Source organism: Miniopterus natalensis, chromosome 19 (assembly GCF_054644295.1).
Source record: "Miniopterus natalensis isolate mMinNat1 chromosome 19, mMinNat1.hap1, whole genome shotgun sequence".
Taxonomy (NCBI): Eukaryota; Metazoa; Chordata; class Mammalia; order Chiroptera; family Miniopteridae; genus Miniopterus; species Miniopterus natalensis.
Genome location: NC_142099.1, coordinates 16,070,077 through 16,089,667, shown reverse-complemented (window position 1 = coordinate 16,089,667; position 19,591 = coordinate 16,070,077). Strand labels below are relative to the sequence as shown.

The 19,591-nt window shown below is 42.9% G+C and overlaps 1 protein-coding gene across 2 annotated transcripts in view; it reads right to left on the bottom strand.

Moving 5' to 3' along the window:
* Nucleotides 1-19,591, bottom strand: part of DNM3 (dynamin 3) — a 348,064-nt gene that overhangs the window by 62,869 nt on the left and 265,604 nt on the right. For both annotated transcript variants that reach the window (XM_016221402.2, XM_087827594.1), the window contains exon 16: nucleotides 12,045-12,156. In XM_016221402.2, coding sequence (XP_016076888.1) covers nucleotides 12,045-12,156 — 112 coding nt within the window. The remainder of the gene's footprint in view (nucleotides 1-12,044; nucleotides 12,157-19,591) is intronic.

Below are 19,591 nucleotides of genomic sequence, written 5' to 3'. Positions count from 1 at the left end.
GGCAGTAATCAGCATGACAAGTGGGTCTGGGCAAACACTCACATGGCCTTCATCTAGCTCCCTACAGGGCGGCTCATACTAACTTCAGGCTACTTCAAAGTTCCTGCTCCCTCCCCCACCTCCCCATACACACTTTTCATATACAAATTTTCCTTACCTTATTGGATTTCTAAGTTTATAAAAATAAGACATGAGTACAAAAATAAGTTAATATATGAATGCCTAGGGAAATTAAAAAGAACCCCTAACTTTTCTTCCAACCCATTTCCTACGCCTTTCTGTGTACTCAAACACAAACAGAAACACGTGTATGTGTGTGTGCGTGTGGGAGACACAGAGGCACACATACACACACACATGACTGTTTTCTTCTCAGTCTCCTTTGCATTCAAAAAGAAGATATCTAAATTACTGTCAGAGAAAATATGTCCAAAAAGGATATGATGGAAACCATAATTATTCTCATTATTTCTCACTAACTAGAGTGAAGTCACTTCTTTGGGGACACAATAGAGGAAATAAAATATACATAAGGCCCGAGCACCCTTCAGAGGTCCCTGCTCCATCACCCATTGTGAGCTTTCTGAGTAGCAGGTCTATGCTTGCTTTCCGATAGAGTCTATTTGGCAAGATTAATAAATTTGGGAACATAACACAGATTCCAACTTACTTCTCACATGTTTCTGCTTCCAATTGAACTGTCCTTTCCTCCAACTCATTAGAATTAATGTCAGGGGGTTCTTATAAGACTGGTTTGCCAAAAAAGAACCAAAGGCTTACTGGTGTTTCAATCAATGAGACAGACAGTTCATTTTTATATGCATGTGGCACTAAAATAACACATGGAGGCCAGTAAGTCTTCATCCCTCCTTCTTAACTTTAATGACACTCTTACTGGGTTATGTATAAATTAAATGAACCAGATGGGCTCTCCTGAAATCTCAGGGAAATACATTTGCTAAACTTCTCCAAGAAAATCAGGGAAAGTATGTCCATTATTCAAAGAAAAGGAATAACCCTATTTAAGCCGACTACTTAAACTGCTTAGAATTTTCTGACTTTCTCAAATACATGCCACATATTAGGGAGGAAATGTACCTTAGGACACTGTACTATCTGCACCTTACACCTACCAAGGCTGTAATACATATCATCATCAAAACATTTCCAGTCATTCCTGAACCTGGGATTCTTTTTAGTTTTCAGTTGCATTTCTGCACCAACATCATTGAGAAATTTGAGAGCTTTAGTGACAGAATTTTATTCCTTATATTTTTAAGTTCTCTACCTTTCATTTGCCTAATTTAATATCAAAGATATTTAACCAAAACTTAAAGTCTTTAGTAAAGAAAGAAGATTAGAAGTTGACTGAATTTCTAAAAATGCTTACCAAGAAGGGACATCAAATTAAAGAGGGAAATTAAAAGTCTTCTCTCTAGGACAAAACATGGAGATGACTTTTTATCTGAAGGCCTCAGTTCTAAATACGACACTCTCATTTACATTTGTGCTCAAAGAACAAACAATAAAAAAAACACACCACACATCCCTGTTACTGTCTGTATTTGTTCACATTCCCAAAACTAGCTCAGGAAAGTCCTAGATTCTGGCCTTTCTCATGAAGACACTGACTTGGAATCCATGGTCCAGGGAAACCCCTCTAAGGAGAAGACAGACTCTATCGTAAGCAACTTAGGTATCGATATGCCAAGAGAAAAACCTTTTCAAAGGGAAAAATAACTAAAGGGCCTGGAAGGAAATGTTTTCCCGAGCAACTGTGTTCTCCTCACAAAAGGAAAGTCTGCTTTTTAAAGAAAACTAACAAAATACACATCCTTGTTCACAGAGGATCGTGAACTGGTGTTCTGTTCCAGCACGCATTCGTAATGAAAATCTAAATGCACTTATCACACAAGTTTGTTTTCCTGGAGGTTAGAGGATTAGCTCCCAAACTTTAAGTGTAATTTAAAGATGGATGAAATATCAATTTTGTTGTTACTGAGAAAATGAATAGTAGGGCTGTTCTGTGCACCTCAGGATATACTTGTGTGTGCATGAATGTGGGAAGATGAACCCATTCACGCTGCTCAGCTAACGAAACCTCAGTTGAGCAAGCTTCATTCTCTTTAGTGTCTGGTTAGTAGCATAACTCATAAAATGCCATTGTGAGTCTAAAGTGAGTCACTGATTACATCTGGCTCGTGTACATGGCAGGCAAGGAGTCAGGTATGCTGCCTTGGAGACAGCTCAGAAGCATTCGGCATGAGAGAGAAAAGGATCTCATGTTCTCCTGAAGACTCGGGACCTGCATCTCTGGAGGCAGCACAGCTTGCATTCCAGGGTTTTCCATTTAAACTGAAAGTCTAAGCTAAGGGGAAACAGCACACAGATGTGCTGCTGGGGATCTGAGGGGGCTCTTTATGCCAAAGTCCATGGTCAGTACAGTGATCAAATTTTAAAAGTGTTAGCATTATGTTTTTCATAAACTATCACTTATACATCACACAAGCGACTGAAAATTAAGGGCAATAAATACCAGCACCTCCAAAGTAGCCACTCTTCAATTAAAAATCAAACCAGTAAGCACTCCTGTCTTTGGCAATCCGAGCAACACCCTCACCAGCCCCTGAAGCTCCCCCACAGCCCCGTACCACGCGTTCGCAATGCAGAAGGGAGCTCCGGGGGACAGGAGACCCGGGACAGCCTTCCGCTGCATCCTAGAGGCACCCTCCATGAGCAGCAGTTTAGGAATGTGGGGTTTTATTGCTCATTGTATTGTAATTAATTGAAAATTAGTCAACTCTATTAAACTGAACATTTTATTACCCAGAAGAACTTGACCGAGCAAAACACAACAAATGGATGACTCCTGCTATGGAGGAGTGTTTTTTCTGGGGGTTTTACAAATGCCTTTAGGTAGTCAGGGCATCACTAGCGAATGAACCAAACCATCAATGCTTCCCGAGCGGCCTGTGGGTTAGCACCGCCTCGAAATGTCAGCAGCCGGGCCCCTGACCCGCGGCATGCGTAGCCTTGCTGTGAGTGCACTCGAATCAGCTCAGGTACTTAAGGAATGAACAAGAGACATAGCACATAGTGGTGTAGACTCTGCACATGGCTGTGTAGATGCAGATTAGTGCAGTGTAGACACAGCACATGGCTGTGTAGATCCAGCACATGGCAGTGTAGACGCAGACTCAGTGCACTGTAAGTGACCAGACATCCTTACGACTCAAACACTGAAACACATTACTTGGTATAAGTACTAAAATACCGGTTTTTATATTTTTATCCAACTGTTTTTTCTAATAGCCGTAGTATGAGAAATATTATCCTTTACTTTGTGTAAGAAATCTTTCATCAACTTCATAACTTACCTGCTGTTTTTAAAAAAGTGAACTCTCAGTGGGCTGAGTTCAGCCCTTTGCTCCTTCACAAATGCCTGTCTTGTACTTTCCTTGTATTATTTTTAACTTCATTAAATATTATTACTTGGTATAAATTTATAAAGTGACACATTTTTCAATACCATCTACGTCAACTTATTCCATAATAGCACATTCCACCCAATTAAACGGCAAGGTTTCCCACATTTGTTTTACATTCTCTATGTATGGCTTATGAATAGCAATGTTGATGAATTCCAGCTGGTTTAAGTATTCGGACAGACCCTCCTATAATAGATTCTTTTCAATTCTTATTGTATTCAATGGGGCCCTTTTTAAGTGGGCCACCTGGTGGGATGAAGCACTAAGAAAGAAGTCTCCTTAGAACAAAATAAAAAACAATCACCCCGCTAAAGTTAACACCATCTTCCCAACTCCATGACTATTGTATAATCAATATTAGTGAGAAGTAGTTCTTACCTTTTGGAAACCTGAATTAAAATTTAAACAAGCCAGCAACCCTATGAACTACTAAATGGCTCCTTTATCTATTATAACAGCAATGTTAAGAGAATTTCCACCATTTGTGCATGTTGCTGCGTTTCACGAATCTATCACACACATTTCAGTTCCCCCTCCATTCCCCACCTCCCCTCCCGCCTCCCTCCAGCTGGAACACATCAAGGGCGAAGGAGCCAAGTCAAACGTCGACCCCACCCTCCTCCATCCACTTTAAGGCACCTTCAAAGGCAGAGCGCTGATCTAACTCAGTTTCACCAGCAAAGCCAGCCATCCTGCTATTTAAGACTCCAGTTTGGAGCTTTTATAACTGCCCAGGAACACGAGAGCTTTGATTCTGGGTCCAAAACTTTAGCTGCACTGAGTTGCATCAGGTTGTTGTACCCTTCCTGCCCAAGGGTCCTCATGATTAAATCTTTACAACCTTTGCTCTCAGTGTCCATCTCTTTCCTTATGATATCAATGCCCAGTAACCAACTCTGAAGGACTTATTTCCCTTCCAAAAGGTCAAAACAGCACAGCCACTGTGGGAGTCCAAATGCATGCTTCTCCCAACATCTGCATGCCCTATGTCATTTGTGCATGGTCACAAAAGACAGTCGTTTCAACGTGCACAGGACCACTCTTGCCAAGACGCATGCAGGAGGAAAAGTGGGGGCTGGAGAGAGAGGAGCTGCCGTAGGACAAAGGACTTACTTTGTTGTTCCCCTGTGCGTGCAGCCGCAAGGAAAAAAATGAGAAAGAAATAGGTTAAACACGAATGTATGTTAAAATTATGAGGTAATTTCCAAGCTAGAGCAAAATCAAACCAAGTAATTTAACTGGTTACTGACATCCCATACGTACACACACAGCACCCAGGGCCCAAGGACAAGTCAAAGGACCTTCTTAGATGAAATGAAATCACACATTTACATCGGCAGAAAGTTAAGACAGAGATTTCCCCCTTTCTCTCAACTCGACATACTTGGAGTGTGGGAAGCTGGCCAAAAAGCATGGGTTTCCATTGGTAAGAAGTGAACTGTTAGCATGAAAGGCAAAGTATTTAGTATGTCGACTTGCCCCTTCCTGACAGCCCCTCCTCCAACATGCCAAGCAGTGGAAAATTTCAGCAGTCGATGCGTTTTTAAACAAACACTGCATCCCTGGTTTCAGAGAAGGTGGGAAAAAAAAGGCAAAGAGAGCAGAGGGAACAAGTGGGTGGTTCTGGGGAGACGGGGTAAGCAGACCACGGCCTGACCTCCATCTGCACCATTCTTCTATTTTGTAAATTACGAGTTTTGACTTGGGTCGGCCCGGAAAGCACCCACTGTATAGTGGGGATGTGGCCCTGATCAACACTGGTCCACATTCAAGAAAATGGGTAGGGAAGGGTTTGCTCCAAAAATGTAGTCATTTCTATAAGGGACACTCTGGATAGAGACACAGAGCAGCAGCCAGCGACGGGCGACGGGCAAATGGGTCTTCTGTTTCAACCGAAGCTGCAAGAGTGTGATTTATACCAAACAATTTAGCTCACATATGGCTTAAAAAAATAGAGCGGTGATTCATTAGTCCCAGGGCAGCCCTAGTTCTCACAAGGTCAGATCCCGTGGGAGAGACGTGATGGGAAGGGCAGGGAACAGATCTGAGCTCTTCTCACAAGGGGCCCAGAAGGAATTCCGCGCTGAGATGCCTCGCTGGAGACAGCGGTTAGGAAAAGCCGCGCATCTGTGCGGGGCATGGAGTGCGGGGTGGAGTCACAGGTGGGGCTGGGGATCTGGTGTTTAGTTTTAAGAGAGGATGTGGAGGGGAAAGCGCACACATGGAAGTTTTCTGGAGAGCTCAGGATTAGACAAGGATCGCAGGAGGGCGTACTTTCTGGAAAACAATGCCAACTGGTGACAGAGAGGAAATGTCTAATTCAAGGACCATCACAGCCATCGTGTTTAATAGAAACATAAATGTAAAGACACTGATAAGACAGCGTGGAGGAGCTTCTTGGCGTTGTGCGTCGCCGTTGATAGAACCGTTAACAGCACTGGCTGTCGTGAGACGTAAATAATGGTACAGGAATGAATGGAGGGGGGAAAGGAGTCTTTTGTAAAAACTGTGCCAACTGCTCAAGAAGGCAGTAAAGCTCCCCACAGGGAATTTTACCAGGAGGGGAATTCTGCTTTACAGAGTAATGGGGCTCTGGTTCTCCGAGGAAGTGCAATATTGCCGCGAATGCCTCAGACAGATGGAATTCATTGCATTCCACAGCCGTGCAGCTTTGATCTGGCAAATCAGTTTCAGGAGCCCCACCAAGGACTCGCACGTCAGGGAGTGACCGGCCTCGTCGCTCCACGCAGATGGGTCTGTCTGTAGTGGCAACAGTGATGTCACAGAGTAGGGGCCTTGATCCTTAAAGGGCAGAAACGCACAAGTAGGGGACGCGGAGGGGGCGCTGCCATTTCTTGTTTCCTTCTATCGTTTCCCAGCTCTCTGTGCTGGGAGAGGTGCAACAGCGACGAGTGGGGAACTGTAAATGCTTCATACACCCCTCTACTGCTCTGTGTTTGGATCCCTGAAGGTGTCTCTATTGAGGAAGAGCTAAGACTCTTCAGAACTGGTCAGGTCGCTGCTCCAAACGCTGAGCCAGCTAAGGATCAAGGGGCCTGTGGCAGCGCTAAGGCGGGCACTGCCAGTCTTGTGTCATTAGACGGCTGAATTAACCCAGGTGAGTGGTCCTCACCGTAGTAATAAATATTTATGGAGGTCGGTGGCCATTGTTCATCTTTCCCTAGGATGACACAGAGACCCTATCCCCTAATTTTCATTTGCCACAGAGGATAGTTCAGTTTTGGAGGTTATCCAAAAGGAATTTCTGGAGTCCCCAAAAGCCTTCATTATAGGATGGTTTCAACCTCCAAAAGCAGTCCCCAAAGCACTGTGACTGGGAGACCCTTGGATTCAGAGGTGTAATGAAATTCCAGGATGTTTCACTTTCTACTGCCGATTTTCATCTCCTAAGAAATTGTACACTATCGGGGAAGACCACCTATCCAAAGAGCTAATAGGAACCTCGAAAAAAGTCCTGGGGTTTGTGACCTAACATGCCAAACTGAATTTGCACCAAATTTCTTTCCAGGGCCTGCGTGGATCTGGGGGCTGCTTCTTCCAGAGAGCCAGCAGGCAGCCTCTGAGGGAGGGCTTGTGAGTCCTCGATTCCAGACAGCCTCTCTGGCTCACTCCTGACTGACGGAGCTTTGAGGCCAGGCTGTCCACATGGCAGTGTAACCCCAAGACCCTCCTTCCCTAGGCAATTCGGGTTTGTCAGCCAACAGTTGGGAAAATACTCCCTCCAATGCCCAATCCCAATAATAGTTTTCAAAGAAAAGGGGACTACTAAACTGGGAGACACAGCTTCACGGGCACATTAATTATTTCCAACAATAATGTTCATGGCATTGAACACATCCACCGAGTTCCAGGCACTAAGCGCGATGTGATATGTAAGTCTCTTCATTTAATCTGATCAACTCACTCGAGAAAGGTAGTTACTGAGATTAAAAACGAACAAACAACTGGAGAGTTAAGTAAGTTGCCTGAGCCACACAGCTAACAAATGGGAGGGTCGGGATTCATGTGTGAGTGGATTTGACAGCATCCACCTCATTTCACTCACACAAAATGTTCCAAAGAATTCGGAATTCCTTACTGTTTATGTATAATTTAAGTCACGTTCTGAGCCGAAAAAAACTGTGCCAGAAAAATCAGGCATTTGTTATATCACGTTCTTTAGATAGTTAATCAAATTCCCATTTGTTTGTATTCAAACTTATAGGAAAACTATGTACATGGATCTGTAAAATCATCTTGTAAAAAAGTGCTGTACTTGTAGCCTGTAACTACTGATACACACACACACACACACACACACACACACACTTTTATCTCAGTCTAATTGTTAAAAGAGAAAGTTAATTCCATTAGAAACATTTTTTACTTTGAAAATGTGTAAAATCTTATACATTTATTTAATGATATAAAAGTTTATAGTGGTCATAGTTTCAATGTAATGGCCAAAGGAAATAGAAATAAAAGAAATAAAATTCTGCTAAATCCAAATTCAGACTTAAATATATTTTTAAAGTATTGTGGCTGCTCAGAAAGAATGCTACACTGCAGCTCAGAGAGGTTGTGTGTGAGTTCACGGAGCAGGTCAGTGGCACCGTGGGAAACCGAATCCAGGATCCTCATTTCCATCTTAGGGTCACACACAGGACACTGCTCAGATAAGAAGCCTTCGTTTGGCTTTGGGTCCAGAGAGATCAAGGGTCTGTGGCTAGTTAGAAAATGCACATGGGGGGATATAGTTGGGGTGCTGTGTTACATGCAGATACTACTGTAGTTCCATCACATTGCAGAGTAATTATTTATTTGCATCTCTTTCTCCGCTAGACTTGGAACTTCCATCAAGTAAGAGTGGCAGCTTTTTTTAAATCTGGGAATCTCTAGAGTCCACCACAAGAGTGATGGGTGAAGGGAAGGAAGGAAGTGGGGGAAGAGGGTGGAAGGGAAGGAAACAAAGAAAAAAACATTGTAGAAAACTCCAAGAGAAATGACCTAAGAGACAGAAGAAACAGCGTAGCAGAATTTGACAGTATTAGTGACAGAAAATCATTCCATCCTGTGGATGTGATAGAAAAACAGGGCGGGAAAAAGCATGCTGTAAAAAAGTGTGCAACCTGAGTTGAAAATCAGATTGGCCTGAAACATCATTTTATTCAAATTTGGGTGATGCCTATTTATCTAAATGAAGCCAAAACATATACAATTTGAAAAAATAATAAGCAATGTAGACTTTTTTCCAGTCAAAACAGAGGTGTAGAAAGCAGAGCTTTTTAAGTCTAGACTCATGTCCATGTGTGACACATAAAAGTTTTACTATTTGAGTAGCGATTGACCGGTTTGCTGTGGACTCGATGGTTTATTGATACAAAAACAAAAGGACACACTTGGAGAGAGGCATCTATTATTAGCTTAATCTGAAGTCTTCATCTTTCTAAATTAGAAATCACTGTACCTGACAGTATCCCTCCCTCTGAGTCTCTCTGTTCACAAACGGGATGTTTAGACAAGCGAGCTACTTAGCTTGCTCTCAGCAGTGGGCAGCCATTTAACCATCTGAAAGTCAAGCAGTCGTGTAATGCAACCTGGACAACCACATGGTGCATAAGAAATGCAAATATTGTTTATGATGAAAACTGAGAAAAGCAACGTCCGTGGCACACTGCCAAATTTAATTTCCTGCCATGTCTTTGGCTTATAGTGAAAAAAAACCCCTTTGTCCCGATTGCCCAAACCACTGTGCCAAATGTGTGCGTCTAAACAAATAAAAATCATGTGAAAAGAACCAAAACAGATTGTGTAGGATTGGCTCCATCTCTAGATTTTCTTAAAATTGAGCATTCTGTGAAAAAAAGATAAAAGTTAAGATTTCACTAAGCTACTTCTTTGTGTAGAACTATGGACACGTGAAAATCCAGATTTATAAAAACAGTTCAGTGAGGGGAAGGTGCTTTCCCACACGAGATGCACTGCATGGTTTCTTTAAATAGCAAACGTGCCAGTGCATTTAAAATAAGTTGAATTGACAAAATCATTACTTAAGGAACCATTTTCACAAACATTAGTTATATGTAAGGAAGATACACACACACACACAGATATTTTATATAACCAAATATTTTGGAAGACCAAAATAGCAAAGTATTTACAGTCTCACTGGGCTGTGTTATAACATCCACAGTGTTTCAGCTCTCTCGTCTACTTGTTAAAGAAACGAGTGTGTGATGAAATCATCATCACCATCACCATCATAAATAAAAACAGAGTGCTTATTTGCACCCATTCTACTCAGTGCTTTTCCTGCATTATCTCACTCAATCCTATCAACCACCCTATGGGGACTTCTTTCATCTCCACTTTAGAAATGGGAATCTTGAAACATAAAAAGGCCAGGTGACCTGCCCAGCATCTCACAGCTTGCTCGAGAGCGTCAGGAACTTCAGTCTAGGTGGTCTGACACTAATGCCTGTGCTTGAGCCCATCTGCTCTGCTGCTTCTCCTAATACCCAGCCATAAAGATCTTTAAAAATGTAAATCTTATGATGTCAGCAAAGTGACTCAAAACCCTCTACTGATGTCCCATGTCAGGCAGAATAAACCTCAAACACTCACCGCTCCTTCAAGGCCTTTACAACCTGCCTCTGACTACCCTCTCCGAAACAGTCAACCACTCCTGTCTCCTCCCTGACTTTTTTGTTGTTTTTCTAAGACACTGGGCTGGCTCTGCACGCTCCAGTCCTCAGCCACACTTACTCTTCCAGACTTTCCCATCATTTACTCCCTTCCTCCTTTCAGGAGCCTACTCGAAGCTCAACTCTTCAAAGGGGCTTCCCTGATCACCTCTCCTAAAATAAAGCTCGCCTGCCCTCGATCGAACTTCCTGTTCCTTTAACCTACCTTATCTTTACAGAACTTCTCACTCTTAAATCACGCTACACAATTATGCGACCATTCACTGCCTTGATCAATGTCTGTTCCTCGGGGGTGGGACCTCACTGCTCACCTCTGTGTCCCTGGTGCCTAGACTGGTGCCTGGAAGAAAAGCATGTGCTCAACAGGCTTTTATGGAATGAATGAACAAAAAATTAATCTAGAAGGTTTAAAACAATTAATATAGAATGTTTGTGAAATTGAACACACTATCATCAATGGATAGGGAAGAGTAATAAGTAATGATTAGAATTAATAGGAGCAATAATTTTTTTCAACGCTTCCTCACATGTGGTCTTTAGAGTGGTAGCTATCTAGGCAAGTATGTATGTACACAACTGGTAAAAACTGGACAACAATTAGGAAAACCATGTACCGATACCTCTGTGGCCGGTGTCACCAAGAAAGGGTCTGGTGTCACCCCATTTGGAGGGCACAGGGTATGTAGTGGGGCCTCATCATTTTAGGTGCTAGCCAGACAAAAGTAGGCTGGGATAGGGTTAAGGGGTGGATGTGTGAGCTAAAGTAACAGCAGTGAGGAGAACATTTTGGCACAAATCCTTGATCCTTTGTCCCAGAACTCTGCAACATTCCAGTGTATCCTCAAGGATGGGATGAGGTTTGAATGTCCCCCAGAGTGCCTTCAATGGTCCTGCATTGCATCCGTATCTCAGACTCATTCTGTCCTATTTGGGCCTGGAAATAAACCAACCTGTGCATGATCAGTCCTACAAACTGATCTAGAGCTCCGGAAGCACCATAGTTGTCAAGCTGGACTCGATCCCCAAGGCTCAGGCTCAGTGCTTTAGCCCTGGGGGCGCACCCAGATAGCACAACGCAGCGCGGGGACCTGAGAGGAAGCAGTGAGGGCCGCTGTGTGCAGAGTTTGTTTAACAAGTGTGTGGACGTGTGTTGGGTCGAACTTCTGCAAAGTTTAAATCCAGACCTGTCTGTGTAATATTACATTTTCAAAGAACACAAATAGAAGGTCTGTTTATTAACTTGAATGAGAAAAGTGTCTTCAAGACACTTGAAGTACATTAATAAAGATAAGTGGGAGTAGCTATCTAGTATTTTTTTTTGTTCCCTCACACTCACGGTGACATTAACCAGAGTGTAAACACAGATATAATTTTGGAACAGGTACTACGGACATAATAAAAGGTAGATTTTTATAAAAATAAGTACATTTTTAAGAATATAAAATAGTGTTATGATTAATGATATAGATGATATAGGTATTATAGATATAGATATGCTATAACTACATGAAGAATGTTATAAACTGCTTGTATTAATACTGTAACAACTGTGGAGTATCACACAAGGGAAAATTTTAAGTTAAAACAAAGAAACTCTCTCATGGTCCACTATTACATATATTATGTTTTATGGCAGAGTAGGGCATTTTCTTTAAGTCTAAATATACTGATAAACTCGTGAAAATAGAAATCTAGTGGAGGAAAATTATATATATAATATAAGCCAAGTATCGCTTAAAGCTGTGCCAAGTTAGGTCAAAAGAGAACTAGCTTCTCCAGAATACAGTACGTAGAACTCTTGTTTTCTTAAAAATGGTTAATTAGTTAAAAATAAGAGACTTCTCCCACTTACTAGGGATTTGTCGGGATAGACGCCAGCTCTCAGCAGAGATGCCTTCCAGCTGTCCACGTCCTCCTGCGAATCACATGCCAGCTCGAGGAAGCGATAGTCTTTGTATACATTCCTGGAGTTAAAAAAAGATCATGCTTTTAGTTCTAAACCACATTCAGAATGACTTTAGGTTACTGCAGACAGTGATACAAACGGCAGCCCAAATGGACAGATCTCTCAGTCACTGGAAGGAAAAAGAAAAACTTATATTTAAAACAATTAGTGAATTCCTATATGTATATATTAATTAATTTTTTTTAAAGCCCTCCATTAAAGAATTCAGTCATCTGTACTGCTGGGCAAGAAGCTGAGAACATCCAAACACTCTCAATGGGATACAGAGGGTGCCAGTGGAGGGGAGTTGTTCTGAGGGGAAAGGATTTGCTGTTGCCTGGTAATTAGATCAATTTTCTGAAACTATTTTACAAGTCTAAATGGCTCATAACACTTTAAAATGCACGGTAACAATTTTACAAACCTTAGCAAATGTTATGCTAGATTTAAAACAGAAATGGTCATCGATATTGTGAAAAGGAGAGATTGTTAACCAGTGCCTGTCAAGTGCATATTCATAACTGGGACAATGCTGTAATTTTATATTTCTTTTCCTAATAATAAAATAATACAAAAGATGTAACACATGCCCATTTAAAAATTTTGGGAACTAGATAAAAGTAAAAATTGGGACAATCACCCTGTTTTCACTGTTCACAGATTACCTTATTTCTTATACTCTTGTCCTCTGCGTTTCTCACACAGTTGAGTTTTTATCTCCATTTCTATCAATTTGGTGCCCTTTTTCATTCACTCTTATATCACAGTCATCGACTTATGCCATTACATCTTTATAAACATACACTTATAATGACAATATCCATTATTATAAGTGCATGGTAATTTATTTAACCTCCTTCTAATATTAGACAAGTAATTTTCTCTCTTTTTTGCAATCATAAATAGTGCTTAAATGAATATTCTTATCCACAGCCTTTGTCACATTTACTATTATTTTCTGAGAGTAGATTCCTATAAACAGAGTTACAGGCTCAAAGTTATGGTCATTTCTTAAGACACTGATACGCTTTCCAATCACCGTTCCAATTTCGACAGAGACTAGCAGTGGACAGGGCGAACAATCTTTTTCTCTTCTTCCCGCTCAAGGTGCTCTTGTTCACGCCCGAGAGCCTCAGTTTACCCTGCCCCAGGTGGCTCACGGGCTTGCGCCTCCTGTCCAGGCCTGTCCCGGATTCACACTGCCCGCTGACTGCTCCACTTGAGTATCTCAAAGGCCCCCTGGCGGGAAAGGCCGACCTGCTGACTCACTGGGTGCTCCCATCTCACGCAGAGACCTGGGGCGCTGTCCGAGCCCCTCCCGGTCTCTCAGGCTCCCCTTGCACCCTACCGCCCGGAGGGTGCTGCCGGTGTCCTGGCCACCACCCTGTCATCACCGCCTCGGTGGTCCCCAGCATCACATGTCCCCTTCAAACCTGGTCTCCTCACTCAGTCCCCGCCATGTTCTACAAACGCGAGTAGAAATGTTCACCCCGGCGAAAAACACTCTGACAGCTACGAGCGTGTAGGAAAAGGCCAACTCGGGGTGCGGCCTGCACCGCACCGCGCTCCCCACCGGCCCTCCCGCTCTGTGCCCCGCACTCGCCGCCCCCAGGCCTCTGCATACACCGCGCTCTCTGCCCGCAGCGCTCTGCCCCCCCCCCCCCCCCATTGCACAATTAACGCCTCCCCTTCCTTGGGACTCTCGCCTGTCACCGCGTCCTCAGGCGCCACGTCCCTGACACCCGGCAGGCCAGCTCCGCTTCCATAAACGTTTCATATTCCATATTCACCTTTCCTTCATGGTGCGGAGCACAGCTGGAATTCTGGAATTCTGTTCCTTTTTCTTTCTCATCTACTTATTTAATAATTTTGATAACGTCTGTCTTCCCCACTAGCCCATAAAAAAACATTAGGACAAAGGCTGTATCATTTTTGTGCTTATCATTCTATCCCCCAGGAGATTCTGGGAAGTTTTTAATCGTGTTTATTTCTGGCCATAGCTAGATCTGTGGATTTAGTTTTGTCATTTTGAAAAATTGTAGAATGCTCTTTACTGTTTCCTTTGTGTAGGCTGAGAAATAAACTGCCTTGTTGGCTTCTGTACTTTACGGTGCTTGTTCAGTTGTACAGGTAAATGATTATTTTTAAGTTTTCCAAATCATTCTTTAGTTCATTTTTGTATATATAAAATTCAGAAACAAAACAGTAATGCTGGACTTATTGAAGAATTTAGAAGCTTATACTTTCCCCCATTTTATCTCATGATAATCGCTAATCTATCTAGAAATATACTGACCTAGGAGGTTATTTCTGAATTCTTGTTTTCGCATCTTTTTAAGGGTCTCTTTTTTTCTTTTTCTTTTTACTTTTGCATTCAATTTTGTTCCACTTAAGCAATTAGTTAGCTGGAACTCTATGTTTAACTTGAATAAATATTTATCATCAAGCATTTTCCACCTGGACTCCCCCATTTGTAAATTCTTACTTGGGTTCATGCTTTGAATTGGTCTCAAAAGTAGGGCTGGTATCTGGGTTTCGGGTGGACACCATATCCACACTTCTCCCACTGACCCAGTGAGGAAGTGTAGAAGTTTCTTTCTCTTGTCTTCCTCTTTGGCCCATTTTTCTTAGGGTAAAGCATGCACTGGTCACTTACAGAATTCCAACCCAGTTCATTCCACGATGAGTCTTGTAAAAAGTTGACTGACATTTACAGGAATTTTGAGACTCCCCATCTCTCTTGTGTATGATTTATTGGATATGACAATGAATGGAGAAGGGTAAAAGAGGACCTTCTAATTTTTCACCATCTTAAAAAGGTCATGTCATTTAATCTTCATAGCAAATCCTATAGGGTTGGTCAGAGAGCTGTTTGACAGTTGAGGAAACAGGTTTAGGGAGATTAGGTGACTTTCCCAAGATCACATAGCTAATAAATGGCACAATCTGGGCCTACCACAGTCCATGGCCTGTGGCCTCCTTACAACAAAAATTTGTTGAATGAATGACTGACTGACTGAATGAATGAACAAAAGAACTATGGAATGAACTTGGACTGTGTTTATTTTGAAAACCACCTTTTTTCATTTCTGATTGAATCCTTAACTTACTACAGAAAACGTAACATAAAAAAGTTTAAGGAGACAAACCACAAGAAGCGGAATGAGTCATTTTAATGAAAAGTGGGACATATTTAAAGAAAGTGTATTCTCCAAGTATGAAAGTTTATTTTTGGAAAGTTTGAAAGATCCTATCTCTGCTACAGAGCAGAAAGGGTAATGGATTATCTTGACGAAATCAAAGTCCATCAGCTTTTAATTATCTAATTACTTCTCCACCAGAGCTTTTAGCTACCATTTAGGTTTCCATTCGAGGCATCTTCACTGCCTGGTACGAGTTCCTTTAAGATGTAAAGGTACAGGGAGGGCAAAGCTGGACAAAGGCCGCGGAGCACGGCAGAAAGGGTGCAGACTTTCCACATTCTCTAAGCAGATCTGAAGAATTCAGCTTTGGCCCATTCTTGCTGACCTTTCTCCAGAGTATTTTCTTTCAGGGGCTCTTCACATGGAAAATCTTGATTTTTTTTCCCCCCTCAAAGGATAGCCAAATTCTTGAGAGGGAAAATAATTATCTGGTTGAAACATTAGAAGAGGGTCAAAGACTTCTGGTGGCTTTGGCTGCTTCATTTATACCCAGTTTTGAAGCTTCATCTCAGGCTGTGTCTAGACATCCAAGGAGAGTTGGATGCAGGTCTGAAACACTGAACTGGGCTGATTTACTGGAAGCCTCGTAAATTCTGCGGATGTAGCTTCCAGGTTCTCACCACATGCTGGAGCTGTATAGATAACCCACAGCAATTTGTACTGACTGCATTTTTTTTTTTGTTTAGTCTGTTCAGCTGCAATCATGCAGATAGGAGCTTCTGAATGATTTCACTATGAAATCAAGCTGAAATATGTGTTTTACAGTTTGAAAAAATAAAAGTCACCTCAACATTAAAAATGAGCAGGGGAAATTTCATCCCACGTGTGAAGGCCTTTTAAGTGCTACCCGGAAGAGAACATGACCACATGATGAGCCCATGTTTTGATTACATGTATAACTTTCAGCCACATGTCATAAGAATGTCTTTGGATGCTAAAAATGTGAAGTTTAATTTCCTTACCTATGAAAGCTCTTCAAACATCTGAGATCAGATATTATGTGTCCCCCAAGTCTTCTAGTCCCTAACTGAACCCTTCTGCCAATTTTTTCAGATGTTTCTAATATGAAGAGGTTTCTAGATAACACAGCATCCTTCTTACCCTCCTGTGAATTTGTTCTATTTTAAAAGGATTTTCTAAAAAACGAGATGCCAACAACTGATCCCATATCTCTAGCTACAATATTATCCAGATGCAAGACAGAAGTTTGGTGGAAGTCTTACTTGCTTTCTGAATAGTAAACTTTTACTAATGTAAGTTAAGTAAAATGTAGTAGAATATAGTCAAGACCGTGAACACCTGGTGAAATCCAGGTTGTGCCATTTATTATCTTACATGACACTGCGAAAGGCAACCTCTCTGAATTCAGTCTCCTGCTCTGTAAAATGGGGAGAGTAACAGCATCCATCTCCGGCTTACTGTGATAATGAAATGAGGTTAGATGTGGGATGAGTACTGCTTAACACAATGCCCCGCCTCGGGTAAACATACATGTACAAACTACAAAAATGACTATTATGCATTATTCTCACTGCCTTTAGATCCTTTGCATGTCACCTCCTGTAAAGCCAGACCTCTCCTGTACTGATAATTCATTGCCAAAGGGATGAGATTCTTTTACCTGGCTCGGTGTGATATTCAATCTTTGATATTTCCTTTCCTTGGCATAGTGAAGAGTCAAATAAATAAAAATGTGAAATAAAAATTTTAATTCTTAGAAAAAACTATTTAAAATATAAGAGTATTGCAAAACACATTTACTGTAAGTGCAGCTGCAGCCAGCTGAGTCACCAGCCGTCCTGACTTTCTCTGGCTGCCAACGGCCACGGAGCCGGGCCCATGTCAGCGTTAATCCCAGTCACCGCGGAAGAGCCAAAAGTGTGAGTTTGGGTTATAACTGTGGGGTCTTGATGAAAAAGATCTTTAAGAAGGTAGGTTATGATTAAAGTGGTGGAGTGTCTTACAGTATAGAATGTTTCACCCTGAAATATTCTTGCTCGCACTCGAATGTTCAAACAATCTGATGCCGCACAAGTTAAGAAGGTAATCTCAATAAAAACAGGCGAGTTTGGAGCAAATCGTTAGTGGGAACTTGATCTCCTGGCTTCCCGGAGGGCCTCCAGCTCCTGGCCCCTTTTCCTCAGACTTCACTGTCCACCCCCCACCCCCACCTTCCACCCCCCGCAAAGAGACGGAGAACTGATTTGATTGGTGTGTTGTGCAGGAGAAACTGAGCAAGCTCATGCCTGCAGGACACATGCCTTTCTCTCCCATCCCCAGATGCCCTGGTGAGCTGCCCTGTGGCGGAGGCCTGTGGATGCTCGGCTGCGGCTATTAGCAGGACATTTGGCGGCAGATCTGGGTCCATTTGTTTTACGCTTTATCTGTTTGTCTCCTGTGCTTCTAAAAACAGCAACGACAAATTTTAACTGGGGGGGGGGGGGGGGGGAGGAAAGGGTGTGATTTATTGGCCCCCTAAAACTCCAACAGTGCGGGGTGGCTTTGAAGAGAGGGTAGTGGTTTGGGTTGCAGATGGGTTAGACAGGAAGCGCCAGAGGCCTTCAGAGTGGAAATGCCCAGTGGGCAGCTAGAGCTGTGGGACTGCTGTCTCGGGACCATAAATAACCACCACACTGCGTGCGGCTGTGAGGCTGGGGGCCATGGGAACTTGTTTATTTTCTTTTAATACAGCTTAGTAGCTTCATTAAGCGTTCTGCTATAAGAGGGCAGGCCAAACAGCCACAGGCCATGTGTCTACTTGGGCATAACCAATAGCAGGCAAATTAGCCAACATTACAGTATCACTTGAAAAAGCTGCTGTTGCAATCTGAACTTCATTTAGCCCGAAGCAATGAAAGACTTTAGAAGGGAATTTTAAAAAGGCAACTGGGGAGGAAAGCAGGGAGAGAACCGCAGTTATTCCCCTTCTGTCTCCTTTATTGGGTCAGAGGAGGCTGTGGCAAAGATCTGCTTCAGCGCAGCGTTTCTGAAATCCGAGGAGTAAACCTGGGCAGCCACGGGCTTCCACGGCCGCCTCGTCATGTGCTGGAAAAAGGGCTGCCATCTGCACCAGCCCCGCCTCTCTCCCTTCAGCATTTAGTTTTCAAGAATCCCCTCGGGTGGGATCTTTCTTTTGCATTAATGACTAATAATTATTATTATATAAATTCTTTAAAAACTCATTTTTAAAGTTCTAAAGAACTAGACTTGAGGAACTATCAACACAGGAGAAGCAACACCTAACTCCAGAAGGCACAGTACGGATCAAGCCGAAAACAGTTGTGACAAAATATGGAGGACTGGGTTCCTGTGAGCCCCGAGACACCTGGGGAGAGTTTGATGGGAGTTCTTAGAGCCCGGGATCGGGGTGAAGGGATCCGTGTAAGTTTGGCAGCACTGAACAGAACCGGGTAGAGGAAAATTCTGGCAGGATAAAAGAGCCTGGCGTGTCAGTGATAGCAAAGGTCTTCCGCAAAGGCTCCCCACAAAATGAGCCTTTCCAATTATTTTAAAATCATTATCTGTCGATATTATTATCATTATTTTAATCCTGTCAAGTTATATCAAAGTCAGTTCCCTGAACCCCGTTTGGAAGGTTCTGGATGAGTCTTAATCACATGGAGAAACAGGCCTGCCTGCCACTGTCCCGTCGGAGGCTACAACAAGATGTCCTGGGAACATCAGGACGTTTGGTGCTTTGTGAACAGGGCTACCTACGACGGGCTCTGACCGCTGGCCCCCTCCCAGGTCCCCAGCACCACCTCCATTCGGGCTCCGCTCAGTGAGACCAGGACTGGGCTGGGCAGCGTACAACCAGACGCACAAGATTATTTAAGGCCCCAAATCCGTTCACAGGCATCAGTCTCTTTGCTTCAAAAAGGAAACATCTGGCCTGCAGGAAGTTTGGCTATTCGGTGGCTTGTCTGAGGAAGCCACTGGAGGTACACCCACAGTTTTCAGCATAAATGGATATAACTGAATCTCCAAAGAAAATAAATCAGATGTTAAAAAATCCAGCCCTTCAATGACAACCTGTGTCTTGTGTGATAGGGGAATATTCACGCAGAAGCTGGTGGTGATGATGATGATAGTGGTGGTGGTGCAACAGTCCTAAGGCCAGGGGTCCCAGGGGCGGCCTCTCACCCTGCAGGCCCCGGCGCGCACTGCCCCTGCCCTTCCTGACCGCCGGGCGCACCTCACTCCTTCTTCCAGCCTTGACTCCGACGGCCCCCAGGCAGCATTAGCTGCACT